Source organism: Dipteris shenzhenensis, chromosome 27 (assembly GCF_047967505.1).
Source record: "Dipteris shenzhenensis isolate YYH24624 ecotype China chromosome 27, Dip_SZ_1.0, whole genome shotgun sequence".
NCBI lineage: Eukaryota > Viridiplantae > Streptophyta > Polypodiopsida > Gleicheniales > Dipteridaceae > Dipteris > Dipteris shenzhenensis.
In genome coordinates this window covers 3795878-3821645 of record NC_141622.1, presented here as the reverse complement: position 1 = coordinate 3821645, position 25768 = coordinate 3795878, and the positions used below count along the sequence as shown (strand labels likewise).

The window sequence follows — 25768 nt, the reverse complement described above, 5'->3', positions numbered from 1 at the left end:
TACTCTGCTCGCTGTCCGTACAGTCCGTACAGTCCATACGACCGTACGGAATCCGTACCTGCACAGGTTGACGACTTCTCCAGCTCCATCTTCACGGAGATATGCATCCTTTTTACACTTTTACTTCTGCCCGGGATTCAGGTACTGAGCTTTTGCCTCTTTCAGTTTGCTGAACAGTCTCTCTCCTTTTTTGCTGGTTCCTCCTGCTTCGATGGGCTGTCATATGCTATGGCCCTGACAAAGTGGTGAGAGAACCGGCTTCTGGGATCTCTTCCTCTCATTTATTTCTGCAATATTGTAAGCGAATAGAGACTGCCCTTGCATCCTAGCAAGAGGTAAGACCTTCCCACATGGCATCTTCCTCTCATTCTCTCATATCTATCAACAAATTCAATGGGTCCAAGTTTCATACTTGGCAGATCAAAATCAAGTGCCATCTTATGAAAGAAGGCCTTTGGGACATTGTTCACCGTGATGCTCCCGAAGGTCCACCTGAGCAAGTTGTCGCTGCCAAGAACGACAAAGCCTATGCTATCATATTGCTCGGCCTTGGAGATGATTACATTCATCACATCTCCGACATACAGTCTGCTCCTCAAGCATGGATCACTTTGGATACTCTTTTTGGAGCCCAATCTAAAAACTCTAAGATTGCACTTATGATCTCATTCTTTGATCTACATATGCAGGAAGGAACTACTATAGCCTCTCATGTCAATTATCTTCGCAGTCTTATGGTTCAGCTTGCGTCAGTCAAGTCTCCCATCTCCGAAGATATTGCTATTGCTGTGCTTCTCAAAAGCTTACCTGACTCCTATGCTACTCTTGTCACTACCTTCAAGTATCATAATAATCCTTCTCTTGAGGGTATCATCAATGCTCTCCAAGAGGAAGAAAGAACTCAACAACGAAAGGTAACTGACACTGCATTTTTAGCAAAGAAATGAAGTTCTAAGGTAAGAAAGCCTTGCACCGATTGTGGCAAAACTAATCATGTGGAGAAGGACTGTTTCAAGGCTCATCCATGCACCATTTGTGGCCGTGTTAATCACCGGGAGAGGGACTGCTACTCCAAAACCTCTACATCAGCTCCTGCATCTACCTCAGCCCATGTTGCTGCAACATCTCCATCAGTTGATCATGTTGTTCCTTCCTCACATGATGAGAAGTGGGCTTTTTGATTACTTCTATGTCTTGTCTACCACCTTGACCACCGATGATGTAGGTCAAGGGGTTCTAGTGTCTTGGTCTTTCTATTTGTCTACAGTCAGTCTTCTGTCTATCTAGTCTTGTCTGTCTGTCTATTTGTCTATCAATCTGACTGTGTTTTAGATCCATCTTGTCCCTACCCTTGTGGACCCATATGAGGATATCACTTGAGGAGGGGTGTCTCAGGATCTTTTGTCTGTCATGTTCTCTATCTTGTCTCTCAGTCTATCAGTCTTTATGTCTGTCTTCTAGTCTTGTTTTTCTGTCTTACTCCTAGTGTCCACTTAAGGAGGGTGTTGGAGATAAGTGCACACTAAGTGTACTATTTCCTAGTCTACATTCGTCTAAGTCTAAGTCTAAGTCTAAGTTTAGTCTTTATGTCTTGAGTGTGTGCCATGTCGCACTTCTACAATTATCCCATAAGCACTCTTGCCTTATGTCTTGTACTTTGGCCCATATATTCAATGGGTCACATCATTGTAATCTATCAGTCTAGCTTGTGTCTTGTCGACACTCTTCTCAAGGTATTTCTTATCTTTCAGTCTTGTCATCTCATTTCTAGTTTCTAGTTCTAGTTCTTTCTTCCATATTCCAACACGACATCCTATATAGTTGAACAAAAACATCATCATAATTGCTTCTCTTCAGAAGATGGCCCATATTCATTCACAAGAACATTTAAGAATTTATTGCTTGCATAAAACTGAAATTGTGCAAATAGTTCACACTATACAACTTCTTGCCAACCAACATAGCACTGGCATACTGTTTTAAATATGAATGTTTCCAAGCATGGAAAGGGGAATTTGAAAGCTCTCATACCCACAAGTACAAGGTTGGATATGACAAAGGTAATCCTTCCCCAACTTCCTGACCCACCCTTATAAATATGATAAAATTGTAAAAACTTCGTGGTAATAAATTTCAGTACAAAATATGCGTACATCAATTCAAACGATACCACCCTTAATAGGTATCCAACCACCTGATTTTTTGGCGGTGTTGACAACAGTGCCAGTAGGGAAGCATAGCCTGATATTTACAATGCCGCTAATGCCACAGTCTACAATAGCGGTGTTACCACTAGCCGCATCATTATAACTTGATGATTGAGCAGCATTTTTGATTAAGGAGTCTCACTGAAAATCATTTCCTGTACATACGACCAGTCAGAGAAACCCCAATGCACAGAAAGAAAGTGAAAGAGAGAGAGAGAGAGAGAGAGTCTCCATATATGCAGCAAACTAGGCAGCCCCTTTGTTTATTTTGTAAGCCACTACAACTTATAACCTACATATCACAGTAGCAAACAAAGAGAAAATGACCATATCAGCACATGCAAGAACGACAGTTTGGGAATCATCCTTAATTAGATTTCATATTCACAGCTTAGCTTTCCAGAGCACTGTTAGGATGTGAGAAAATGCCATGGAAAAGATTTCAATTCCTTGGAAAAATCTCTTAATAAGAATATTCCTGGGAATCGAATAATTCAAAAGCAGCCCAAACTAAAAAAATGGCCTCCCTTCTTGACATACGTCCTACAGTTTTGTTGTTGAAGGATTTAAGAAATATGAACCCTCCAAAGCACAATATATACTACTGGAACATCGCTGTACGGCACCGTCCCAAATGACTAGGAGTATAAAGCACAGAGGGAACTAATGCCAATGGTACTCTGTCAAAGTTTCTTTCACGAGTACTCCATCTCCGGTAGTGCAATCAATGCTAGTCCTTATTATTTGATCATCTGTAGCGCATAATGTCTTGCATCTGGCACTCAGCAAACTTGACAAAATGGTCTCAGGAATAACACCTGCCTTTGTGCATGTCCACTCCATCAGATAACAATTTTCAGGGAAAAAAACTTATCAATTGGATGCACGTGGGTTCATACTATTCCAGCTGCAAATAGTCCAGGATACAAAGGAGAAAGTAAAGATGGGGAGGAGGGAGCCTAGTCTATCAATGGGCGAGTGCAAATCATTGATATGCCCAGGAATGAGGAGACACTCTCCCTCTTGCGCAGCTCACAATCAGGCTGGCTGTGTTTGAAATCCACACAGGAAAGAGGGTTGGCTGTGCAGGAGCCAGATTAGGAGCTTGTCCAGACCTGGGCAGAGGATCAGCTACATGGGAACCTGATTTATGAGGTTGTGCAGAAAGGAACCTCCTCCTTTGTAGTCTAGAGGACCTGTACATAGCTTGCGAAGGACTAAGAGGCCCTGTACATATTTCAGTTTTTAAATTCTTTTAACTCAAGAAAAAGTTTCCTGCCATGAGCACAGCTCTTCAAGATTCATTGGACAAATCACTGCGTGAGAAGTGAACCAAGCAGCCAGTCCAGGAACTGACTTCAGCCAAGGATAAGGAAAAAGGAGACCAACAACCAGAGGTGTTCTTGGCATGGATCAGAAGCTTGACGCCTATTTTGAATGTAGTGAGACAACAACAAGCAAAGATGTAACTCTGCTATTTTAATACCCTGAGTGGCTTTATGGAACCATGCGCTTGAGACAGAAGATATGATGCCAAAGACATGGGTGGAATTTAAAAAGCAACTACAAGACCACTAAATTCCAAAGGTTGCAGAAAATAAGAATGTGCAGTAGTAGTAGCAGTAGCAGCAAGAACCTTTGGACCCAAAAATAAGGACACAGAGCTGCCCAAAAGATACAAGAATGTGCAATCATCTATGGTGGTAAGGAAATTCCTCTTATGCCGGAGGCAGTGAGGAGGAGAATCATTGGGGAGTAAAAAGATCATTTCTAAATGACACTCCTGAAGGTATAGTCTTAAAAGAAGAAATCAAGCAAGCACCTCGTATCTTAGAGGATTATACAAACGCATGGAAACGGAAGGTCAGTGCTTTGGTCCATTGACTTTGCAAGAAATCATTCTTTGGTGATCAGGATTGCGGAGAAGTGCATGGCTGCATGAACTGCCTCACTCCAATAGACTTTGAGAGGTTCTTTCCGCTCATCATAGTCAACCCATTTCCACTATTACACGGTTTTTCCTCTCTGCAACTCTCTTCTGCTGAGATGTACAAGCTTCGTAAGCTATGCTCTTTTTAGAGAAAGCGTCGCATGCTTCTGAAGAAATTCCCCTCCTCTATCAGTGTGGAATGTCTTCACAACCTTCCATAACTCCTCCTTGGCCTTCCACTCATTGAATTTATCAAAAACTTTGCTGGGTAGTAAACCCAAATCATACAGCTACAATCATCAATGAACGTCAGAAAGTAGTGAGAGCCTGCAAATGAATGAGTTGGCATGGCTCCGCATATAGCAGAGTGTACCAACGCCAGCAAAGCTTTGGCCCTCAATTGGCCTCCGGGTGTTGATTGCCCTCTAAGCAAACCCTGCAGACTCCATCTGCCCCTTCTATATGTGGAAGTCCATCCACCAGCTTCCCCTTCTACATCTTTATGTGGTCAGATTCCTCATCCATGGAGCTTCTTTTATCACCATGAATCACCAATGCAATGATCCTTTACAACCCATCTTCTTTAGCTCCTCAACCCACAAGTGCCACGGAATCTTTTGATCAATCACGACTTCTTGGTTGTCAAACTCTATCTTCATCCTGTTTCTTGTCATCTGACTCACGGAAAGTAAAATCTTACAAAGGGTCAGGAACATAGAGAACATCGGCACATTACCTTCTCGTCTCCGGAGTTTATGTTGAATGGAATGCTGCCAATACCCTTAGCAGGGCATGTTCTATTGACTCCCACCCTCACCTTTGAGTCTACATGTGCAGCTCAATGGCTTGAACCCTCCTTTCTTGTTTGATATGTGTCAAGATGCTCCACTATCTGCATGCCAACCTTGTTTGCTTTCATTCACCGCATAGCAATGCGCAATGTCACTAACAACTCTCATGTTGTCACATTGGCTGATTCGGATTTGATTCTTCCTTGGGCTTGGCCTCCCTCTCTTCCTCTTCTGATCTATCTTTTTCTTCCTGCAATCTTTTGCGAAGGTAGAGTTTCTCACACTAGAAACACTTCTTTTTTCTTTTCTTGTCTGCATCATCCGCCTTGTTGCCATTGGAACCTTCTTTAGGCTTATCCTTGCCAAAATGGCCTTTGTCTTTTACCAGAAATGCTTTGTCGTCGTCGTTTTTGTACATTTTCTCTCGGGCCTCTTCCTACAGCAACAAGGGGCCGAGTCCCTTGAATGTTAGAGTTCTAGTCCTCTCTCTTGCTGTCACGGTCGTCACAAAGCTCTTAAAACTTGTTGGAAGCATCCCAAGCATAGCAATGCTAGCACAACTAGCTTGAGTCCACTTTCTGACCAACTGATGCCAATAGATCTCTCACCACCTTCATCTTCATAAAATGGTAATATACATGATCCCCTTTCTCCATGTGCATGTTGAACAATTGATGCTGAAGAGATTGGGCCCTCCTCTTATCCGCCTCGTACCTTCGAAGCTGTCTACAGCTCGCCAAATGTTCAACAGTCTAAATATGTGGAATGACAGAATCCATCATCGTCCCTATGAACAGTGCAAGGGTTTGGGCGTCTTTGTCCTCCCATGCTTCAAGCTTGTCTAGATCTACAACCATCGTAATCCCTCCTGAAACTCCTTGATGTCCTTGGGCTTCACATCTACTCCCGTTGTAATCTTCCAAGGTTTCCTCGCCACAAGATGGCTACAGATCTTGACCTTCCAGATGGGATAGTTTGTCACATCAAGCTTCCCTACTTTTCCAAAATTTGGAATAGTAGTAGACTAGTGATTCCATGGCTTTGAACCATCCTTTCTTGTTCAACATGCCTTGTTTGGCTTCACTCACCGCATGTGCTAAGCAATGCTTGATGATCACGAGCATCTCTCTTGTTGTCCCATTAGTTGATATTCTTCCTTGGGCTTGGCCTCTTCCCTCTTCCTCTTCTGATCTTCATTTTCCTTCTTGCAGTCTTTTGCACAACTTTGCCCTTTCGCCCAATTTGTTGTATGGTAGTGGTTCATGTTTTTTCATACTATGCCGATAGATTCCTCAGAGTCTGTGGTAGAGTTCTTGTAGTGGAAACCCTAAATGTTTATTTTTCTTGTCTACATCATACACCTTGTTGCCCTTGGAATCTTCTTTAGGCTTATCCTTGCAAGAATCGCCCTTGTCTTTTGCCAGAAATGCTTTGTGGTTGTTTTCATAGAATTTCTCCCGAGCCTATTCCTGCAGCAACAAGGGGCCGAGTTCCTCGAATGTCAAAGGCTCGGTACTCTCTCATGCTATCATGATAGTCACGATGCTCTTAAAACTCTTTGGAAGCATCCCAAGCACCACTAGTGTTAGCTAGTTTAAGTCCACTTTTTGACCAGCTAATGTCAGCTAGATCTCTCACCACCTTCACCTTTGCGAGATGGTCATGTACCTGATCCCCTTCCTCCATATGCATGTTGAACGGCTGATGCTGGAGAGATAGGATCCTTGACGTGTTACCCGTCTCGTACCTTTAGAGCTGTCCATGCCCTGCCAGACGTATTGACAGTCTAAATATGTGGAATGACAGAATCCGCCGTTGTCTCTATGATCTATGCAAGGGCTTGGATATCTTTGTCCTCCAATGTTTCATGCTCATCTAAATCTACAGCCATTGTAATCTTTCCTCAAGTTGGGTTTAAGATCTCCTCTCCTTGTAATCTTCCAAAGCTTCCTAGCCACAAGATGGCTAGGGATCTTGACCTTCCAAATGGGGTAGCTTGTCCCATCAAGCCTCCCTACTTCTCAAAAATTCGGAATGGTGGTGAGCGGAGCAGAAGTGACAGTAGTAGGTGGGTCAATGACTTCTAAGACAGTAGCACGGCATGAGATGTATTCTGTATGTGATGGGTATTCTGGGTACTTTCAAATTCGTATTCGGGAGGAAGATCAAAAGAAAACATCATTTGTCACACCTTGGGGAGTTTTTGCTTATAGAGTGATGCCTTTTGGGTTGACCAATGCACCAGCCTTACTTGGGAAAGTTCATAAGGGTGTTTTTGGATGATTTTTGCATTTATTCACGACGCATAGATCACATGGAGAAGTTAAATATGGCCTTAGCTAGGAGTGATATAGCAAAAGGGTGTCTAAATCCTAGCAAGTGTCATTTGGCTCAAACAAAAGTAGTCTTATTGGGGCATATTGTGTCTGATGAAGGCTTGTAAATGGATCCTGACAAGGTTCAAGCAATCATGGCATTGCCAAGTCCTAAGAGTGTCACTGGTGTTCGCAGAATTCTAGGAAAAAGCAAGTATTATCAACGCTTTTGTGATGATTTCACCGAGATAGTGCATCCCATGAACTTGTTGACAAGAAAAGGAGTTTCTTTCCAATGGGGTGTGGAGCAACAAGAGTCTTTTCAGCAACTTAAGGAGGCCATGAGTAAGGGCCCAATATTGAAGCCCCCTGATTGGTCTCAAGACTTTTATGTAAATCCAAGTATATCTTTGCATTCAGTTGGTGCTATATTGCTACAAAAAGGAGAGGCAGGTAGAATGCAACCCATCTATTATGCCAGCCGATAGCTTACAGAGGTGGAAACAAGGTATGAAGAAATGGACCAGCAAGCCCTCTCTTTGGTGTTTTCAGTCAGAAAGTTTCGCTCCTATTTATTACCTCGACCATTTTTCTTCCTTACCTCTCAGTCTGGATTAGCATATCTAGTTCACAAGCCTAATCCTGGGGGGAGATTTGCAAAATGGTTGTCACAGCTTCAAGAGTTTTCTTTCTCTTTTGTCACTGCACTGAAAATAACACTAGGTCCACTATGGCAAATTTGCTCATAGGACGGCAGGATCTAAGAGAAGAAAAGAAATATAAGGAGGACATTAACGATGAAAGGGAGACACCACCAACAGCTTTAGTCCTGTATTTTGATTAGGCTTTTAGTCTTTCATGCCAACAAGGAGCTGAGGGGATAGTCTTGATGAATTCTGAAGGTCAAGAGGTGTGGGCAAGAGATCACAACTAACAATGCAGCTGAGTATAATGCTTTGATTCTTGGTTTGGAGGGTTGTCTTCAAAGTCAAGTTAAAGAATTGGAAGTAAGAGGAGATTCTCAGCTTATTATAAAGCAAATGCAAGGGCATTATAAGACAAGAAATCCTCATTTGAAGGAGCTTAATCAAAAGGCTATGGCACTATTACCTAATTTTATGATAGGACTTATGGAGAGCCCTTGAGTGGATATTCTCATGCTCTAGGAGCACATGCTCTCAGTTATGGACATCCACAATAGAGGCGCCTTCTTGTAAAAAGGAGCACGGATATCTAGCCCTCAATAGTGGCATGCACGAGGATTTGCATCTCAATGGAGTGGGCCCTAATCCCGAAGCTGTATGATCAACAAGTGAGCTCATAATGGGACGCACAGCGTGGATGGGATTGAGAATGGCAGATACCTGAGTAGGTTTCCTCAACATTTATGCACCTACTTGCCGACCACAAGGAACACCCTTTTGGAGGTAGCAACTAACAAATAGTATTTCAAATGTGAATTCTTGAATTGTTGGAGGATGCAGAGTTCTAGGAGGGCAAGCTCGAGAGGACTGCCTTCACTAATATGCCTGCCTTGGAGTAAGGCATTCCATTGTATTATTTTGCAATTAGGCGCTTAAATCATAAACCTTACAAGGTGTAATCACTATAGTACCACATAATAACTCAATATTAGGAGCCGTTAGGATTCCAAGGAGTCTCAGTTTCTCTTTTTGGTAATGCCTACATGATATGATGGGCTCCCGACTAGATAGATTTTATCCTAGGCAATTGGGCTATGCAACCAGGACATTTACCTGACCGATGATGTTGAGCCACTCTCCTATTGTATTACATTTGGATTATGGACAATGGTTTGCTATACCTCTTCCTCATGCAACAATGCATCTGGACTTCTGGCCCCTTTTAGAGGAGCCCTTACAGTCGCTGCAAACATTTGGCAAGTGGAGGTTTCCCCCCAACAGGATGGTTGGGCAAGCTGAGCAATTGATGCTATTCAATGGAGTAGCACTAAGCTCTGGTCCCTCGCATTGCGGACTGCAGCATAGGTGGACCCTTGAGGAGAGCTAGAGGTTAGGAGAGACATAGCCTCCATTGAGTAAGCACGATCCGACCTCTTAGTGGCTAGAGGATAGATACGAGAGCACCGACTTAAATGTAGGCAATGGAGATTTGGCTTTTGGAGTACTCCTATCATTCCTTTAGAGCAAAACGGGCGTTGCAAGGAGACAAAATGACATGGCAGTTCTTTTAGAACACATACCCAAAGTCGACACAGTATCATCTCTGACGGTTGAGAGATTAGGGAGGCATGTGTGTGTGTGTGTGTGTGTGTGTGTGTGTGTGTGTGTGTGTGCATGTGAGAGAGCGTGTGCGAGTAACTGTCCGGATGGAAAAATGCCAAGAAGAACTCGCCATAGGAAAAGCTGTTGTCGTAGAGGGACTTTGTAATGCCAAAGAAGACGCAGCCTTTTTCTCCACCACTTCATTGGGCGATCTATATGCCAAACAGTATTTGCTTTGTGGGAAATCCAAGGCGGAGGTAATAACACTTTATACAGTGATGACACTGTGATATGTGAGAGCTTCAGAGGACGGGCATATTGCTTCAGCTGTTTGTCACCGATGTCAGCACTCTACTGAATCAGTGTTTCATATCTTTTGGTCCTGTCCAAACACTTCTGATCTCATCGCTCTTATCAGACAGAGGCTCCGACAGCGATTTCCTACTGTTACTTGTTACGCTCTAGCCGAGGTAGCATGACCTCGGAAGAATCAGTCGACATTTCCCTTATAGGATCTATCTCTGTAAAATATATGTTTGCGCTTCATGTAAATGATCGGGAGGGATTTAATGTCAAGGTCCTAGGTGAGGGCTGATAGCACCAGACTAGATAGATCTGAGACCAAGGGCCTAGTGCAAAGATTGTGCCTAGGGGCAAGGAATTAAATGCATCCCAAGAGAGGGGTGAAATGTTGCATTAGGAAGGCCCTATATGGATGACATGTGGCATCTAGATCTATCTAGGGATTTGGGGTTTGCTAAGGCTAGTGAGAGAAGGGAAGGATGTGATTTACGTGATTTTGAACGCAGATCTCTGTCTCTCGCTTGGAAGTCTTGGCAGAATAGGCTGGGAGGAAAATTAGGGTGCTACTCCCGTGATCTGTCAAAACAGGCTAGTATAGAGACAAGGAGGTTGACAGTTGGTATCAGAGCTCAAGGCTTGGAATGAGAGAATGGACGAACGCTGGTTTACGTAACTGTCGCAGAGCGCAAGAAAGAAAGGAATCGACGTTAGTCAACGGAAAGTCCGAGGGGAGACACCGATTGGATGCAGTGGCCCGTGAGCGGCGAAATTGAAGGCTGGCTGGCCGACGAGCAGTAACGGGCTAACGGCGCATGCAAGAGCTCACAAGCTGGATGTTTGACAATTGTCCAAGGATCAGCCTTGGCCCGTCGCGTGGGCAGGGATCCATCTGAAGATCGCGTGAGCTCGTGGAGGACCTGGTATGCACGTCGTCCGGGGGCTTGGCCAGAACTGTCGATGCACAAGTTGGTGGCTTGGAGGCATATTTCATCACGGACCTTGCCGCTCGTCAATTGACGCTCGGTTGGAGAGGGCAGAGGGTTCCAAGTGACTCTTCCTACTGGTTAGTCACAAGGCCCTTGCTGGGCCACGTGTGGTGTTTCGGGAGTGCCATACATGAATGTTGGGCTCCACCCGCTGGTGGAGGACTGATTGATAGAGCTGGCGTGAGGCGAACAGTGTTCAGTGTTGCAAGTGATTCGACTGCTGGTTGTGTTCGGTGATCGTTGGTAGAAGTTAGAGTACGGATGACTGGTGAGAGCTGAGAGCAGGCCGTACGTGCAAGCTGCGGGATTCGAATTCCAGGAAGCACTTTATCTATTTTCCCTTCTGGTTTTCGTTATTCCTGTTTTGTCGGAAGCAGTTAGACTTTTGTGGTTGTAGCAGAGGTCGCAGTTTATGATGCTATAGCAAGAACAAATTATGCTTGAGCAGATGCCTGTGTGCTTCAGTTAGAATTAGACTGCAGGAATTTCCCTAGTATAGGGAAAAGCGCCATCTGTGATATATGCCTGTATTAAATGCTTGATCAATGTGAATGTGGGATTGCAGGAATTCCCTAGTATAGGGAATTGTGTTCAGAGTGTCAGTACCCTGAATTGTGTCAGCTTGTGATTACAGTGTTCTAGGGGTGTTTTTTTAAAAAAAAAAAAAAAAAAGCCCCAAAACAAAACACCTACTGAACTAAATGGAAGCAGAAGAAGGGGCTTCCCGGAGGGACCCTGGTGAGTCAGGAGTCCGGCCGACCCAGCAGGGATCGCGCCCAGTAGCCAAAACTTTATCTGGCAGGATTGCATTGCTGGAGGATGCCTTGCAACAGTTGTTAGCACAGAAATTACAAGCCAACGCAGGGCAATCTGAACTTAGGAGAGCGTTACAGAGTATGTCTGCCATACCTTCTCGAGAAGAGAAGGGAAAGGCTCCAATGGAACTGGAGTCTAGTGTCCATACGGTCGAGCCTAGGAAGGCTAAAGTGCCAAATATTGCCAATTACAGACCGGAAAAGTATTCTGGCCGGATGAACGACCGTAGCTCCGATGTCATTGAGACCTGGTTACACAAATGGGACGAGGCGTTCGCCATTTGTGAGATCAGAAATGACATCAAAAAGATCCGCGAGGCCACCCATATGTTTAGTGAGGCTGCGGATCGGTGGTGGATTAAACAACAAAAAGATGGCATAGCATCCACTACCTAGGAGGGGTTTAAAAGAGAGTTCAGGAAACACTTCTTACCTCCTGACGAGGCATCCCGAGCTTCGGATCAATATAGGAACCTTCGTCAGAGAAATTTATCAGTGGCAGAATACACTGATAAGTTTCGAGAGAGTGTAATGAAGGTTGACGAACCCCTGCCTCAATCAATCCAAGTGAAAGATTTCATATTTGGATTGAATGATCGAATAAAAATGGAAGTTCGGGCTAAGTACGCGAACACGCTAGATGATGCAATAGCTATAGCCCTGAACTACGAGGATGCCAAGGGCAGCAAGCCAAGTGGGTTTGCACAGGTCGGAACCCAGTATGGGTATCCAAAAAAATCTGGGTTTAAGAAGAAGTGGGCTAGTAGAGGGAGTAGCCGAGTGGTCAAGCCAAGCAGGCGAGACCGGCTAAAACTCCTAAACCAAGTACCACCATTGGAGTGAAGAGGAAAGTAACTCCAATGGCAGCTCGGGCTTGGTCTAAGTCTCCCTTGAACCCAGAACAAAGGGAAAAAGCGAGGAGAGAAGGCTTATGCTTTGGTTGCCTTCAACCTCATCAGTGGAGAGATTGTCCACATAATAAAGATCGTCGGATGGCTGAGATGGTGATCTCAGAGTGCGACGTGGAGATGCAGGGAAGTCCCAGAGCGGAAGAGATGCAGATTCAGCTAGCGGGATCTTCTCAGAGGTTAGTACCTTGTTTGTTCTGTGTGTCTGCTACTAAGTTAGTGACGAGTGCACCTGATAACATCCTATCTAAGCCCGCAGCAACGGGGTATACAGCCTTCAATGATACGGAGTTAATCAAAATGAAAGGGCAAGTGGCCAGTCATGATGTCATTGTGTTGTTTGACTTAGCGTCAACTCACAATGTGATTAACTCCAAGCTCGTGAAGAGGCTGAAATTAAAGACAAGTCCATCTGACTATGCGTATACAGTCAGGATGGCCGATGGAAGTTCAACTGAAGTATGGGACCAAAGTGTTACCCAGTTAGAGCTTCGGATTCAGGACTATGCTGAGAAGCTTGATTTTGAAATAACCAAGCTTGCTCATGCGGATATAGCCCTGGGAATGGCGTGGCATTCTAGAAAGAATCCAGCCATTGATTGGAAAAAGCACGTATATCAATTCAAGATGAATGATGTGCTTTATGTCTTGCGAGGTGAAAAAGATATACCTCAGTGACCGTTGGTTTCCGTGATGGAAATCAGAAAGGCTCAAGTAGAGTTTTTATACCTTTGCACAGCATCGGTAGAGTCGGTGGATGAGTCTTCGGCTAGCACTGATGTTATGCAAAGTGATGAGATGGCCAAGCTGGCTAATCTTATAACAGAGGAGTTCTCTGAATGTTTCAGGGATGAACTACCTTATGGGTTACCTCCAGAGCGGAAAGTTCAGCATAAGATTGAACTGATCCCGGGGACAGAACCTGTAAATAGACCTCCCTATAGAATGAGTTTTACTGAAGAAGCGGAGGTGCGTAGGCAACTGGAAGAATACCTCAAGTTGGGGCAGATTCAACCAAGTTTCTCACCTTTTGCTTCACCAGTGATATTAAAGAGGAAAAAGGATGATACGTTTCGCCTCTGTATAGATTACAGAGCATTAAATAATATCACTGTTAAGCACAGGTATCCGATGGCTCGGATTGATGATTTCCTAGATGCATTACATGGAGCCGTGATTTTCAGCAAGATAGATCTTAAGTGCGGCTATCATCAGATCCGGATTAGAGCCGAGGATGTGCATAAAACCGCTTTTAGAAGCAGGTTTGGTCATTATGAGTTTTTGGTAATGCCCTTCGGACTTACAAGCTGTGGTCTCAGGACCGGTGTTAAAAATAGTTGATCCCCAGAAACCGTTGTTCCTAGAAACCGATGCAAGTGGCATTGCGGTAGGAGCAGTCCTCCTTCAAGAGGGAAGGCCAGTAGCCTTCGAAAGCAAGAAGCTTTCTCCCTCTCAAAGGAATTGGCCAACTCATGAATTGGAGTTGTATGCTGTTATCCATGCTTTGAAAACATGGAGGCATTATTTGTATGGTTCAGAGTTTTATGTGGATGTGGATCATGATACTCTGAAACATTTTTGTAAACAGCCTGACTTGAGGGGCCGCCAAGCTAGGTGGGCAGAGCTCATGCAGGAGTTTAATCTAACGATTCGGTACCGAAGAGGAAAAGACAATAAGGTAGCTGATGCGTTGTCTCGCATTATGCACAACCTGAGTTTCACGGTATTAGAGAGTGCTCTAATGACCGAGATCAGAGAAACTCAGAAGGTGGACGAGTTTGTCCAGAGCTTATGGCCTAAGGCTCATGTGTTAAAACCCGGGGAAAATGAAAAGGATGACCTGGCATCCAAAAAAGGCCAAACTTATGCAAGATATACCATAAGGGATGGTATGCTAGTTAGAAATGGCAAGGTTGTAGTACCTGGTCAGAATGATCTCAGGCAGAGAGTCATTCGACAATGCCATGATAGCCCGTGTGCGGGACATCCAGGTGTCGAGAAGACATATGATCTCGTGAAGCGAGATTTCTTTTGGCCAAAGATGAAAAAGCATATTCATGAATATGTGACACGGTGTTTCTCGTGTCAGGTAAGTAAGGCCGAGCGGGTGAAGCCACCCGGACTTTTACAGCCCTTGGAAATACCACTAAGTAAGTGGGAGAGCATTTCCATGGATTTTATTGTAGGACTACCTGCAACACAAGGAGGGTATAATTCTATCCTTGTGGTGGTTGATCGTCTAACCAAGATGGCTCACTTCATTCCGACTAGAGAGTCTATTAGTGCCCCGCAAGTAGCGGATTTGTTTGTTAGACATATATTTCGTCTGCATGGATTGCCTAGATCCATAGTGTCAGACAGAGATGTCAGGTTTACCGGTCACTTTTGGACAGCGGTATTTGAGACACTAAGGACTGAGTTGGGAATGAGCAGTGGGGATCATCCTGAGACGGATGGTCAAACGGAGAGAGTCAACCAAACTTTAGAGGATATGCTGAGGGCATATGTGTCATTGAGGCGACATACATGGGACAAGTGGTTGCCATTGTTGGAGTTTGCCTATAATGATAGGAAACATTCATCTACTGGGTTCAGTCCGTTTGAGCTGAACTATGGTTATAGGCCAGCCAATCCAACTATAGTTGGAGTACCTCAGAAAGTGCCTAGTGCCGTGAACTTTGTAGTTCAGATGCGGGAGATGCTAGCACTTGCGAGAGCTAACATCCGCCAGGCTATGGATAGAGCCAAGGTGTATGCGGATGAAAATCGGTCTATAAGAGTATTTGAAGAAGGAGAAAAAGTTTTTCTCAGAATTCCTTCGCACTCGAAGTCGTTGACTTCAGGAGAGTGTGCTAAGTTATCACCTCGATACTGTGGGCCGTGGTTAATTCTAAAGAGAATAGGCAGTGTAGCCTATAAACTAGAATTGCCACAGGGGTGTAAGGTGCACCCAGTTTTTCATGTTTCACGTTTAAAGAAATTTTTACATACTGGTGACTCACTAATCGAAGGTGTGGTTTTGTTTCAGGAGATAGAGGATATTGCAAGGCGCAAACCAACAAGACTCCTGGACCGAGGAACAATGCAAATACGAAATCGGAAGATACCCACGGTGTTGGTTGCATGGCATGGTCAGCCTCTATCCGAAGCTACCTGGGAATCCGTATATCAGTTGCGGAGAGTGTTCCCAGACTTTATCATCGAGGACGCTGATGTCTGAAGAGGGAAGGAATGTTACGCTCTAGCCAAGGTAGCATGACCTCGGAAGAATCAGTCGACATTTCCCTTATAGGATCTATCTCTGTAAAATATATGTTTGCGCTTCATGTAAATGATCGGGAGGGATTTAATGTCAAGGTCCTAGGTGAGGGCTGATAGCACCAGACTAGATAGATCTGAGACCAAGGGCCTAGTGCAAAGATTGTGCCTAGGGACAAGGAATTAAATGCATCCCAAGAGAGGGGTGAAATGTTGCATTAGGAAGGCCCTATATGGATGACATGTGGCATCTAGATCTATCTAGGGATTTGGGGTTTGCTAAGGCTAGTGAGAGAAGGGAAGGATGTGATTTACGTGATTTTGAACGCAGATCTCTGTCTCTCGCTTGGAAGTCTTGGCAGAATAGGCTGGGAGGAAAATTAGGGTGCTACTCCCGTGATCTGTCAAAACAGGCTAGTATAAAGACAAGGACGTTGACATTACTTTTGGCAGATTTTTCTGGTTGTTTGGCTTTCATCCAGAGAGACAGGGTTTTAATTTATTTTTTGTATGGGTGCGCTATTGGACACTATGGACTTTATGGATGGACAGAAATCATAGAGTCTTTGGTGATCCACTTTTTTCATCTTTTCTTTTTTTCAAACGATCTCTGCAACAATCTTTTTATGATTGTCTTCAGACTCGTTTGATTGATCAGGATGTATATACAGCTTATACTGAGATCTTCAGTTGAGTAGTAGTTACTTCATCTTTTTGAAGTAACTATGAATGTAATTTTTCTACATCAATAAAAGATTTCTTCCCACAAAAAAAAAAAAAAAGTGTGTGAGAGAGCGTGAGCGCTTGGAGAGAGAGGTAATCCGGTCGTGAGAGCCCCGTACAGCTCCCTGTCTGCCCGTACACCTGTACGGCTGCCGTACAGGTGCCGTACGTCAGTACGGACAGCCCGTACGACCACACTGCTCCATCTGCACATCCTGCGTGATCTCGCTCCAACCCTGCGTGTGTGTGCGTCGCTATCGTTTCCTCTTTCCGAAACTTTACTTTGTGCATCCGTACATTTCAGTCAGTTCGCCTTCCGTCAGCACCTCCGTCTCTCGCTAGTAACCTTGCACCATCCTCGTCCGTACGTCTGTACGGCGACCGTACGTTTTGTACTTTTCCGTACAAGCCTAGCCCTCCCGTACAGTCGGAATACTTTTGGGGTTTCCATCCGCTGTTTTCCCTAACTGTGTCTTCCGCCAACTCCTTACCAGTTATACACTTCCTCTTCTCTCTTGTGGGCTTCCTCTGATTTTCCTTTGGGACTGTTTTTTTGGCTTTCGCCACCCTCTTACAGGTACTTCATCCTCAAGCTCCTTTTCTTACCAAGTCATGGTAGAGTATTCATATGAAAAAACATTTCAAAAGAAGCGCTCGGCTCCCTGCAAGAAGCAAAAGCAGGTTGAGGGTCAGCATGACCCGATGCATGACACACTTCAGGCTCAACTCGTATGTGATGTAATGCATGAAGGATTTGCAGATACGAGAAAAGAGTGGAAAGACTCGGTTCCTTCAGTTGGCCTCATGGTTGAGGTCGATGAAATTGTGGATCCAGTCAGAGAGTGCCAAGAATGCAATCATATTATTCTTTCCAGGCCGGATGCCACCTGCTGCAGAGATAGGCAACTGACTGACACGCACATTGGCTGGCTCTTTTGTTCGTAAAGTACACTATGCAGCCAGGAGCTTTTTCGAGGTTATCTTGGTGGATGAGATCCACAGACAAATGCTTTTGGAACATTCACTTTTCTTTTTTGGGCAGCAAATGGTGCATGTCTTGCCATGGTCTCCCACAAGGGACTTTCAGGCTTTAATCAGACACAGATGCCCAGTCTGGGTTGAAGTTGTTGATTTCCCCCAATGCATGGCCTCACTTTTGCCTAAAATTGCAGCCTCTTTAGGTAAAGTGGTCTGCCCACCACGGCCAAATGGCAATTCAAACAGATTTTGCATTCTCTGGGATACTCATAATCCCACACCGGACTCTTATTTAGTCATGGCGAATAATGTGAACATGGGGAGTGCATTTTATGAACTCAAATGGGGTTTATTTGCAGGGGCCTGTTTTGAATGCAAAAAGTTTGGACACATGGCTTCACAGTGTCCACTGAACCCACATAAAATGCCTCATGCCACCTTGCCAGTCCACATGCCCACTAAAGATGCTCCTACTCCAGTTGCCAACAAAAATAAAAGCAGTAGACAGCAATCTGGGAGTCAGGATAAAGGCAAAGATTCAGTAGCTACCAATGCGAATCTCACTTCACATTCACCTCCTGCTACTCAATCCTTGCCCAAAGGAAAGCAACCTTCAATTGATGGCTGGTAGAGCCCAAGAAAAGTTATTTCTGCTCGAAGAATTCCACCCCCCAGCACTTGGAATGGTGCATCTTCTAGCGGAAACACCCCAGAGATCAATACAGGAATTGGGATTACATGGGCTGCACTAACAGCCAGCAGAACACTCTTCCCTGAAGAAGAGGTTGCTGCTTTGCTGTCTACTTCTCACGCGACTGCTTCTTCTCAGGGGCGAGGCCTCGACCCTGAGATAGAAATGCAAGGCTGACCTCATACTTTTTGCTGCTGTACATAGTTGTTACATTACTATAAATATCTGTATATATGACTGCTCACATCACCTGTTTTACACTCAATGTCTAGGGCATGTGTGACAGTAGGAAATGGAAATCTGTGTGGCTGTACATCAACAGATTTCAGCCTGACATAGTGACATTACAAGAGCACAACCAACATATTTATGCAGGCAAGACAGGACACTATTGTGGGTATGACATTTTCTATGCTGGGAAGCACTCTTTCGCAGGGGTTGTCCTTCTGATCAAACATGAGCTTCAACCAGTCATTGCATTAAATGACAACAAAGGCAGATGGCTTGTTCTCCAATGCATTATTAGAGGAGAGGTGTTTGAATTTGCTTCAGTTTATGCACCTCAGTCATCTTGAGACAGAACTGTAATTTGGGATGCTATGCAACAATACCCGTGGAGATATCATGCCTACATATCTGGGGATTTCAATAATGCTCCACAACAGGGAGACAACACTTCCAGCCACGATCATATGTTATCTCCTGAAAGGCATGCATGGTCTCAACTACTTTTGCATTTGGATCTGGTTGACCTTTGGAAGGAATTGCAGCCTTTGTCACCGGGCTACACTTTTCAACATAATGCTCTTTCCGCTTATCAGGCAAGACTGGATCGTTGGTATAGTGTCGCTCCCCAACAAAATGGGGATTTCGCATGCAAAATGTGGATTGACTATGCCTTTGTGCATTCAGACCATGCACCACTATGGCTGCGGTTATCTTTTCATAAGATGCCAGATGATAGATTGCCACAAAGGCGACATCTAATCATCAACAATAGTTATTTGCAACATGCTGAATTCAAGGCAATGGTTACTGAAGCAACTCATTGTCTTTCCTCTAGCAGCCATCTTCATGCCGATGATGCCTGGGCTTCTTTTATTTCTAAAATGCAAATGGTGATTAGAGCTTATGGCAAGTCTTACATGAAGACTCTGAGAGAAACCATTGCTCAGGCCAAGTCTACTTGTCAAGACCTCACTGAACTCAGTCATCATCGTTCGTTGTCCATGCATGAGCAAACCACACTATGTCAGGCCAGACATTGTCTTAAACTAAATGATCACAGGAAACTGGCAAAATGGGAGACTAGAGCAAGACAAAGAGCCTTCACACATAAAGGTTGCTCTTCCAAAGAATTTTTCAAGAGTTTGCATCAGAGGAGAATCAAAACAGAAATTTGCAGAGTGCTTATGCCCGATGGATCATGGACTACTTCACGGTCACAGCTTGCCTCTGTTTGTGTGCATCACTTCTCCCAGCAATTTGGCTCTGCAGCTCCTCCCTCGCAACAGGTTTTGCTTGCACGAAATTTACTGTTGCAAAATGTTTCTCCAATAATTTCCCCTACTCAAGCTTTGGAATTGGAGGAACCCTTTACTGAGAGGGAACTGTCAGATGCGATCAAATCATGTGGCAGATGGAAATCCCCCGGATGGGATGGTTTAACAGTCGAGTTTTTTCTAGCATACTGGCCTATTTTGAAGCATCCATTACTATATATGGTGAATGCTCCATGGCAACATCAGAAAATGCCAGACACATGGAAGAGAGGTCTTGTTAAACTCCTTCCTAAAAAACAAATTTGTGAGTCTTTGGCAGACTGGAGACCTATCACTCTTATGCCCGTAATTTACAAAGTCACTACCAAAATGATTGTTGCTCGGCTAAAGGGGTTTTTACATGATGGGTTGCATCCTGCGCAATATGGCTTTGTCCCGCGTAGGCATATCACCGATAACATTGCTAATGCCTACATTGGAATTGAATATGCCAAATACACACAGCAGGATGTTTTGTTATTGCAAGTTGATATTGCCAAAGCTTTTGATACAGTTCAGTGGGATTTCATTTCATCGAACTATGCAGGCTTTGGGTTTTGGCACAAAAATGCAGCAACTCATCAATTGGCTATATCAAGATAGTGAAGCTACCTGCATACTTTCAGGAGATATTTCTCCATCCTGGACTCTTGCTTGCTCTGTCAGACAAGGATGTCCACTGAGTGCTTTACTTTTTGCCATAGCCACTCATCCACTGCTTTAATATCTGGATCACCTCTTGGGCACTGACCAGCTGCACGGTTTGGAGATTCTTGGCAATCGCAGCATGATTGCTCAAGCATATGCTGATGATTCTTTCTTTACTCCAAAAAATACTCGAGCTGATCTGTCCATGATTATGCATGCTCTTTCTACATATGGATTGGCTGCTGGCCTTCGGGTAAATTTTCAAAAATCAAAATTGCTGCCTTTACATGCACAGGACTGGCACAACCTTTTGTGGCCTGGAGAAATTGTCCCTGCTTCTCAATTCATTCGACATCTTGGTTATCCTCTAGGCTGGGGACTCACCCGTTCACAACAAACTGATTGGGTGCTAGTAAAGTTAAGGGCAAAACTTGAATATTGGAAGCTTGCAACTTGGCCATTACATGTTCGTCTGCGAATTACACAATCCATTTTGATAGCATACATACAATTTTATCTGCCTCTCACTATGTTCACTAAGGCAGATTTGGTTTCATTTATGTCAGCTATCATGGAAATTTTATGGCGTTCAAAACATGGCAAGAAAAGTCTCAGATTACTCTCCATGCATCGTCTCTGTTCTCCAAAGATGCACGGGGGTCTGAACATTCTCAATATTCAAATGCATTTACTTACTCACAGGGGGAAAATGATGATGCAGTTTCTACAAGGAGATCAGCCTTGGGCTTTTATGATCCGCTCTCTCTTATTACATCTTCATACATCTGCTTTTGGGAATTGGCAGCCTACTCAGTGGGAATTTTTATTTGGCTCTATCCAAGGCAAGATCAGAGGATGCCCTTTTGTCTCTTCTCTGCTTCTTGACTGGAAACACATTCTATCCCACTTGGAATGGAAAGGCAGGGACTCTCTCTCGGGCAACTCTTTGAGGGTAGAGAATCTCTTTTGATCTAAAGTATTCCATCCACCTTTGGCCATACAAGAACCCCGACGTTCTTATTTTCTCTCCTTCAAAGGCATTTCATCTGTGGCGGATGTACTTCAGGATGATGGCACAATTCTATCTTTTTCTTTGGCTGCTCGCAAATATGGTTTGGCAGCTCATTATAGTCCTTTATGGCATAAAATTTCAGCAATGCTCCAACCGTACTTGCCGGTACCTCATTTAGAAATTCAGCATCGGCTTGAGGATTGGATTTTACGCTCTCCTTCCTCATATGTCCGTCCTTTGAAGCTTTCACATATTACAGTGTCATCACTATATAAAGTGTTATTACCTCCACCTTTGACACCTTGGATTTCCAACAGAGCAAATACTGTTTGGCATATGGATCGTCCAATGAAGTGGTGGAGAAAAAGGCTGCGTCTCCTTTGGCATTACAAAGTCCCTCTTCGACAACAGCTTTTCCTATGGCGAGTTCTCCTTGGCATTTTTCCATCTGGACAATTACTAGCACACAGACATATTGCTTCAGCTGTTTGTCAGAGATGCTCGCACTCTACTGAATCAGTGCTCCACATCTTTTGGTCCTGTCCAAACACTTCTGATCTCATCAGACAGAGGCTTCGACAGCGATTTCCTACTGTTACTTTTGGCAGATTTTTCTCATTGTTTGGATTTCATCCCCAGAGACAGGGTTTTGATTTATTTTTTGTATGGGTGCGATATTGGACCCTATGGACTTTATGGATGGATAGAAATCATAGAGTCTTTGGTGATCCACTATTTTCATCCTTTCTTTTTTTCAAACGATCTCTGCAACAATCATTCTACGATTGTTTTCAGACTCGTTTGATTGATCAGGATGTGTATACAGCTTATACTGAGATCTTTTGTTGAGTAGTAGCTACTTCGTTTTTGAAGCAGCTATGAATGTAATCATTCTATAGAAATATAAGATTTCTTCTCACAAAAAAAAAAAAAAGCATGTGTGTGTGGACTCGCTTTTGGGTACTATGGACCATTTGGACACAGAGACTGCACTCCAGGATGGGTCAATAGTTCCTCAGGCATATATTTTCTTCAGAATGTCCCTCAAGCAATCCTTATATGATAGTTTTGCTGCAAGGGACTTGGATGCTACTAGCCTTGAAGTGTTCTCTCACTGTTTTTGAGTTCTTCCATTGGGCTCTCCTTTGGAGTCTAATGTCATGTACATTGATTTTATGTTAATATAGTAATGTGCTTTCCCAAAAAAAAAAAAAAGTGTGTGTGTGTGTAGTGTGTGTGTGTCTGACGGTGAGCGAAGGTGCTAGCTGAGAGCATGAGGTCGTGAGCAAAGGTGCCAAGATATCCTCGCAGGCCTCTCCCCCTCTGCCCGTACGCCCGTACGGTCGTCATACGGATCTTCTGAACGGCCGTACCAGCTGCTACCACAGGGTCGCAATCCCTGTGCAGATTTACGCACAGGCCCGTACAGGCTCCTCACCTCGTATTTTTCCGTACGTATGTACGGTTTTCTATCAGTCCTCCGTACAACGCAGTACTTTCAGCGCCTTTAGCATCTCTGTATAACCCTGCCTTTCCCGTACAGTTTTGTACATATTTCCGTGAAGTACATCTTTGTCCGTACAGAACCTATGTACAGTCTTCTTCGTACATCCTCTGATATTTCCATCCAGTACTTCTTCGTCCGTACAGTATCTTCCGTACAGTCTCCTTGCTGTTCTGTACATCCTATCCCGTACAAGCCCTTCCGTACAGGTTTTCCGTACAGCCTCTGCCGTACAATTCTGGACTTTTTCCCTGTGCCTTTTCGTACATTTTCTCTGTCTGCTTCATCTTTCACTCTATTTCTTCTTTGCTTTGCCATATTTCAATCATGGCTTCAGGTTCCGACGTCTGTACATATGCTAGAAAAGAAAGACCCGCAGATGCCAAGCGCCATCCTTCTCAGCCTGCGTCACAAGATGATGAGCTTACTACGGAAGCTCACTATGTGTTTGATGCACTTAAGGATGACTTTCAGCAGTCATGACAGGAATGGGGCAAACCAGTTCCAGAGGTCACATACAAATTGAAATTGCCCTCCCTTGTGAATCCTCTCAGGAAGCTATCTCAAACCGCGGTAATAATTTTCTTTCCAGGAAGAATCCCAGCAACCAGTGATGTTGCGCAATGGATCAAGTCTATCCTTGGAGGATGCTTTGTAGAGGGTGTCTATTTTGCATCCATAGGCTTTTATGAGGTGCTCTTATCAGATGCCTTGTGCAAGCAGAGGCTCCTTGAGCTTTCTCCCCTCTTCTATGGGAAGCAGATGGTACATGCCATGCCTTGGTCCCCAAACAAGGATTACCAAAGTCTTATACAACATCATTGTCATGTATGGGTTGAGGTTGTTAACTTCCCAAATTATATGCATGAAGAATTGCCTGGCCTGGCTGCTTCATTGGGACAGGTCATTTGTCCTCCACGCCCCATGGAAAATCGTAACAGATTCTGCATCCTCTGGGACACTGACACACCTACCCCTCCTATTGCAGTGGAAGTTGAGGGTGTGCAATTGGGGAAAAAGTTTTTTGACTTGAAATGGGGTGTGTTTGCAGGCGCTTGCTTTGCCTGCCACAAGTTTGGGCATCTAGTCTCTGAATGCCCAATGGTTCTGCATCAACCCCCTCCTAATGCCTTGCCGCCATAGACACGGGAAAAGAATGAGAATTTGCAAGCTAAGGCAGCAAATCGAAATGGAGCAAAGAATGCTAAACCAGTTAATCAGATGCAATCACTTGCTGGAAAAGGAAAAGAAAAAGAAAAAGAGAAGATGAAGGAATCTGTGGGGACAGATCGGGATGGTTTTCAACAGCCTAAGAAGGTGGTTGTATTGAAGCAACGCCCCTTTCAATCTCGTCAATGGGATGCTTCTTCTCCCTCTCCAGGACAGGCTTCCACTTCAACTCCTGTCCTTCACAATTGGGTGGGGGTTTTGAAGAAGGGCATCCCCATATGTGATTCTGAAGAAGGGGAGAATGCAATATCTTTCATGGATCATGAAGGCATGCAACCCATGCAGGCAGAGGCTTTGCCTCTCTGATATCTTGTTTCATACTTATACTTCCTATATATATCTCTCTCATGCATCAAACACTTAAGTGCTTTACATACAATGTACAGAGCCTCTGCAATGTCTCAAAGTGGAGGCTTTTCTGGAATTATGTACATAAAATGCAGCCAAATATTGTTTGTTTGCAAGAGCATAATCAACACTATAAGGCTGGTCATCATGATCACTTTGGCGGCTATGATATATATTATGCTGGTACCACTACCTACTCAGGCGTATGCATAATGGTTAGACATGAGCTGGAGCCTCAGTTAGCATTCAATGACAGCAGTGGCCGATGGATAGTCATACAATGTAATGTCAATGGTGACATTCTTGAATTTGCATCAGTCTATGCCTCCCAGACCTCTGCCATGAGGGCTCTTTTATGGGATTCTTTAAGCAAATATCCATGGAGATCCAATGCATTTATCTGTGGAGATTTTAATAATTCCCCTCTGCCGAGAGATAACACCACTTCAAGATCTCATATGCTATCATCGGAAAGACAGAAATGGGATAACATGCTTCTTTCTGTGCAGGCTGAAGACTTATGGCTGCTTCTACAAGGGTCAGTGCCCGGATATACTTTTCATCATAATGCATTTACTACATACTGGGCAAGGCTTTACAGATGGTATTTGTTTTATCCACAACAATATGCAGATTTTAGCCTTCATCTCCTCATAGATTTCTCTTTGGGCTTGTCAGATCATGCCCCATTATGGATAAATCTGCAATTTGGTATGCCACTGGATGATTTGCCGACTCTTTCCAACAGATTACTGCATGTTAATCAGGCTTATCTCCGACATCAATATTTACAGCAAATGATCAGATTTGCAATTCATCCCTTGCCTTTGCATGCCCAGGAGAACATGAATTATGCTTGGGACAGTTTTGTCTCTCGTATACAGAATGTTATTAGGGAGTATGGAAACTGGCACATGGCTACATGGAGGAATGAGGTCAAATGGGCAAAAAGGACAGCACAACAATTGACTGAATTTTCACATTTAAGGCCTCTCTCTGAATCAGAAAATGATTCCCTCTCACAAGCCCGGATCAAACTAACTGATAATGATCAGAGGAAACTGCACAAATGGCAGATTAGAGCAAGAATGAAGCCCCTCATGGATAAGGGCTGCTCATCAAAAGCCTTCTTCCAGGGCCTGCATGCTACTCGAAAGAAAAACTCATGTCTAAGGGTAAGGAAGCTAGATGGCTCTTGGACGCACTCTTTCTCTGATCTCCAAGATGAATGCCAAAATTACTTCCAGAAATTGTTCTCTACCCCTGGCTCCCCATCAAATCAAATGACTGATGCGAGGACTGAATTTCTTCTATATGTTTCTGAGATAGTGGAA

The 25768-nt window shown here is 44.1% G+C and overlaps 1 protein-coding gene across 8 annotated transcripts in view; it reads right to left on the bottom strand.

Annotated features, from left to right (window-relative positions):
* Positions 1 to 1886: 1886 nt before the first annotated feature.
* The window catches only part of LOC147883752 (E3 ubiquitin-protein ligase At3g02290-like), a 106952-nt gene continuing 83070 nt past the window's right edge, over positions 1887 to 25768 (bottom strand). For all 8 annotated transcript variants that reach the window (XM_087398966.1, XM_087398969.1, XM_087398967.1 and 5 more), the window contains one exon: positions 1887 to 2362. In XM_087398966.1, the coding sequence (XP_087255092.1) occupies positions 2336 to 2362 (27 nt within the window). In that variant the 3' untranslated portion in view covers positions 1887 to 2335. The remainder of the gene's footprint in view (positions 2363 to 25768) is intronic.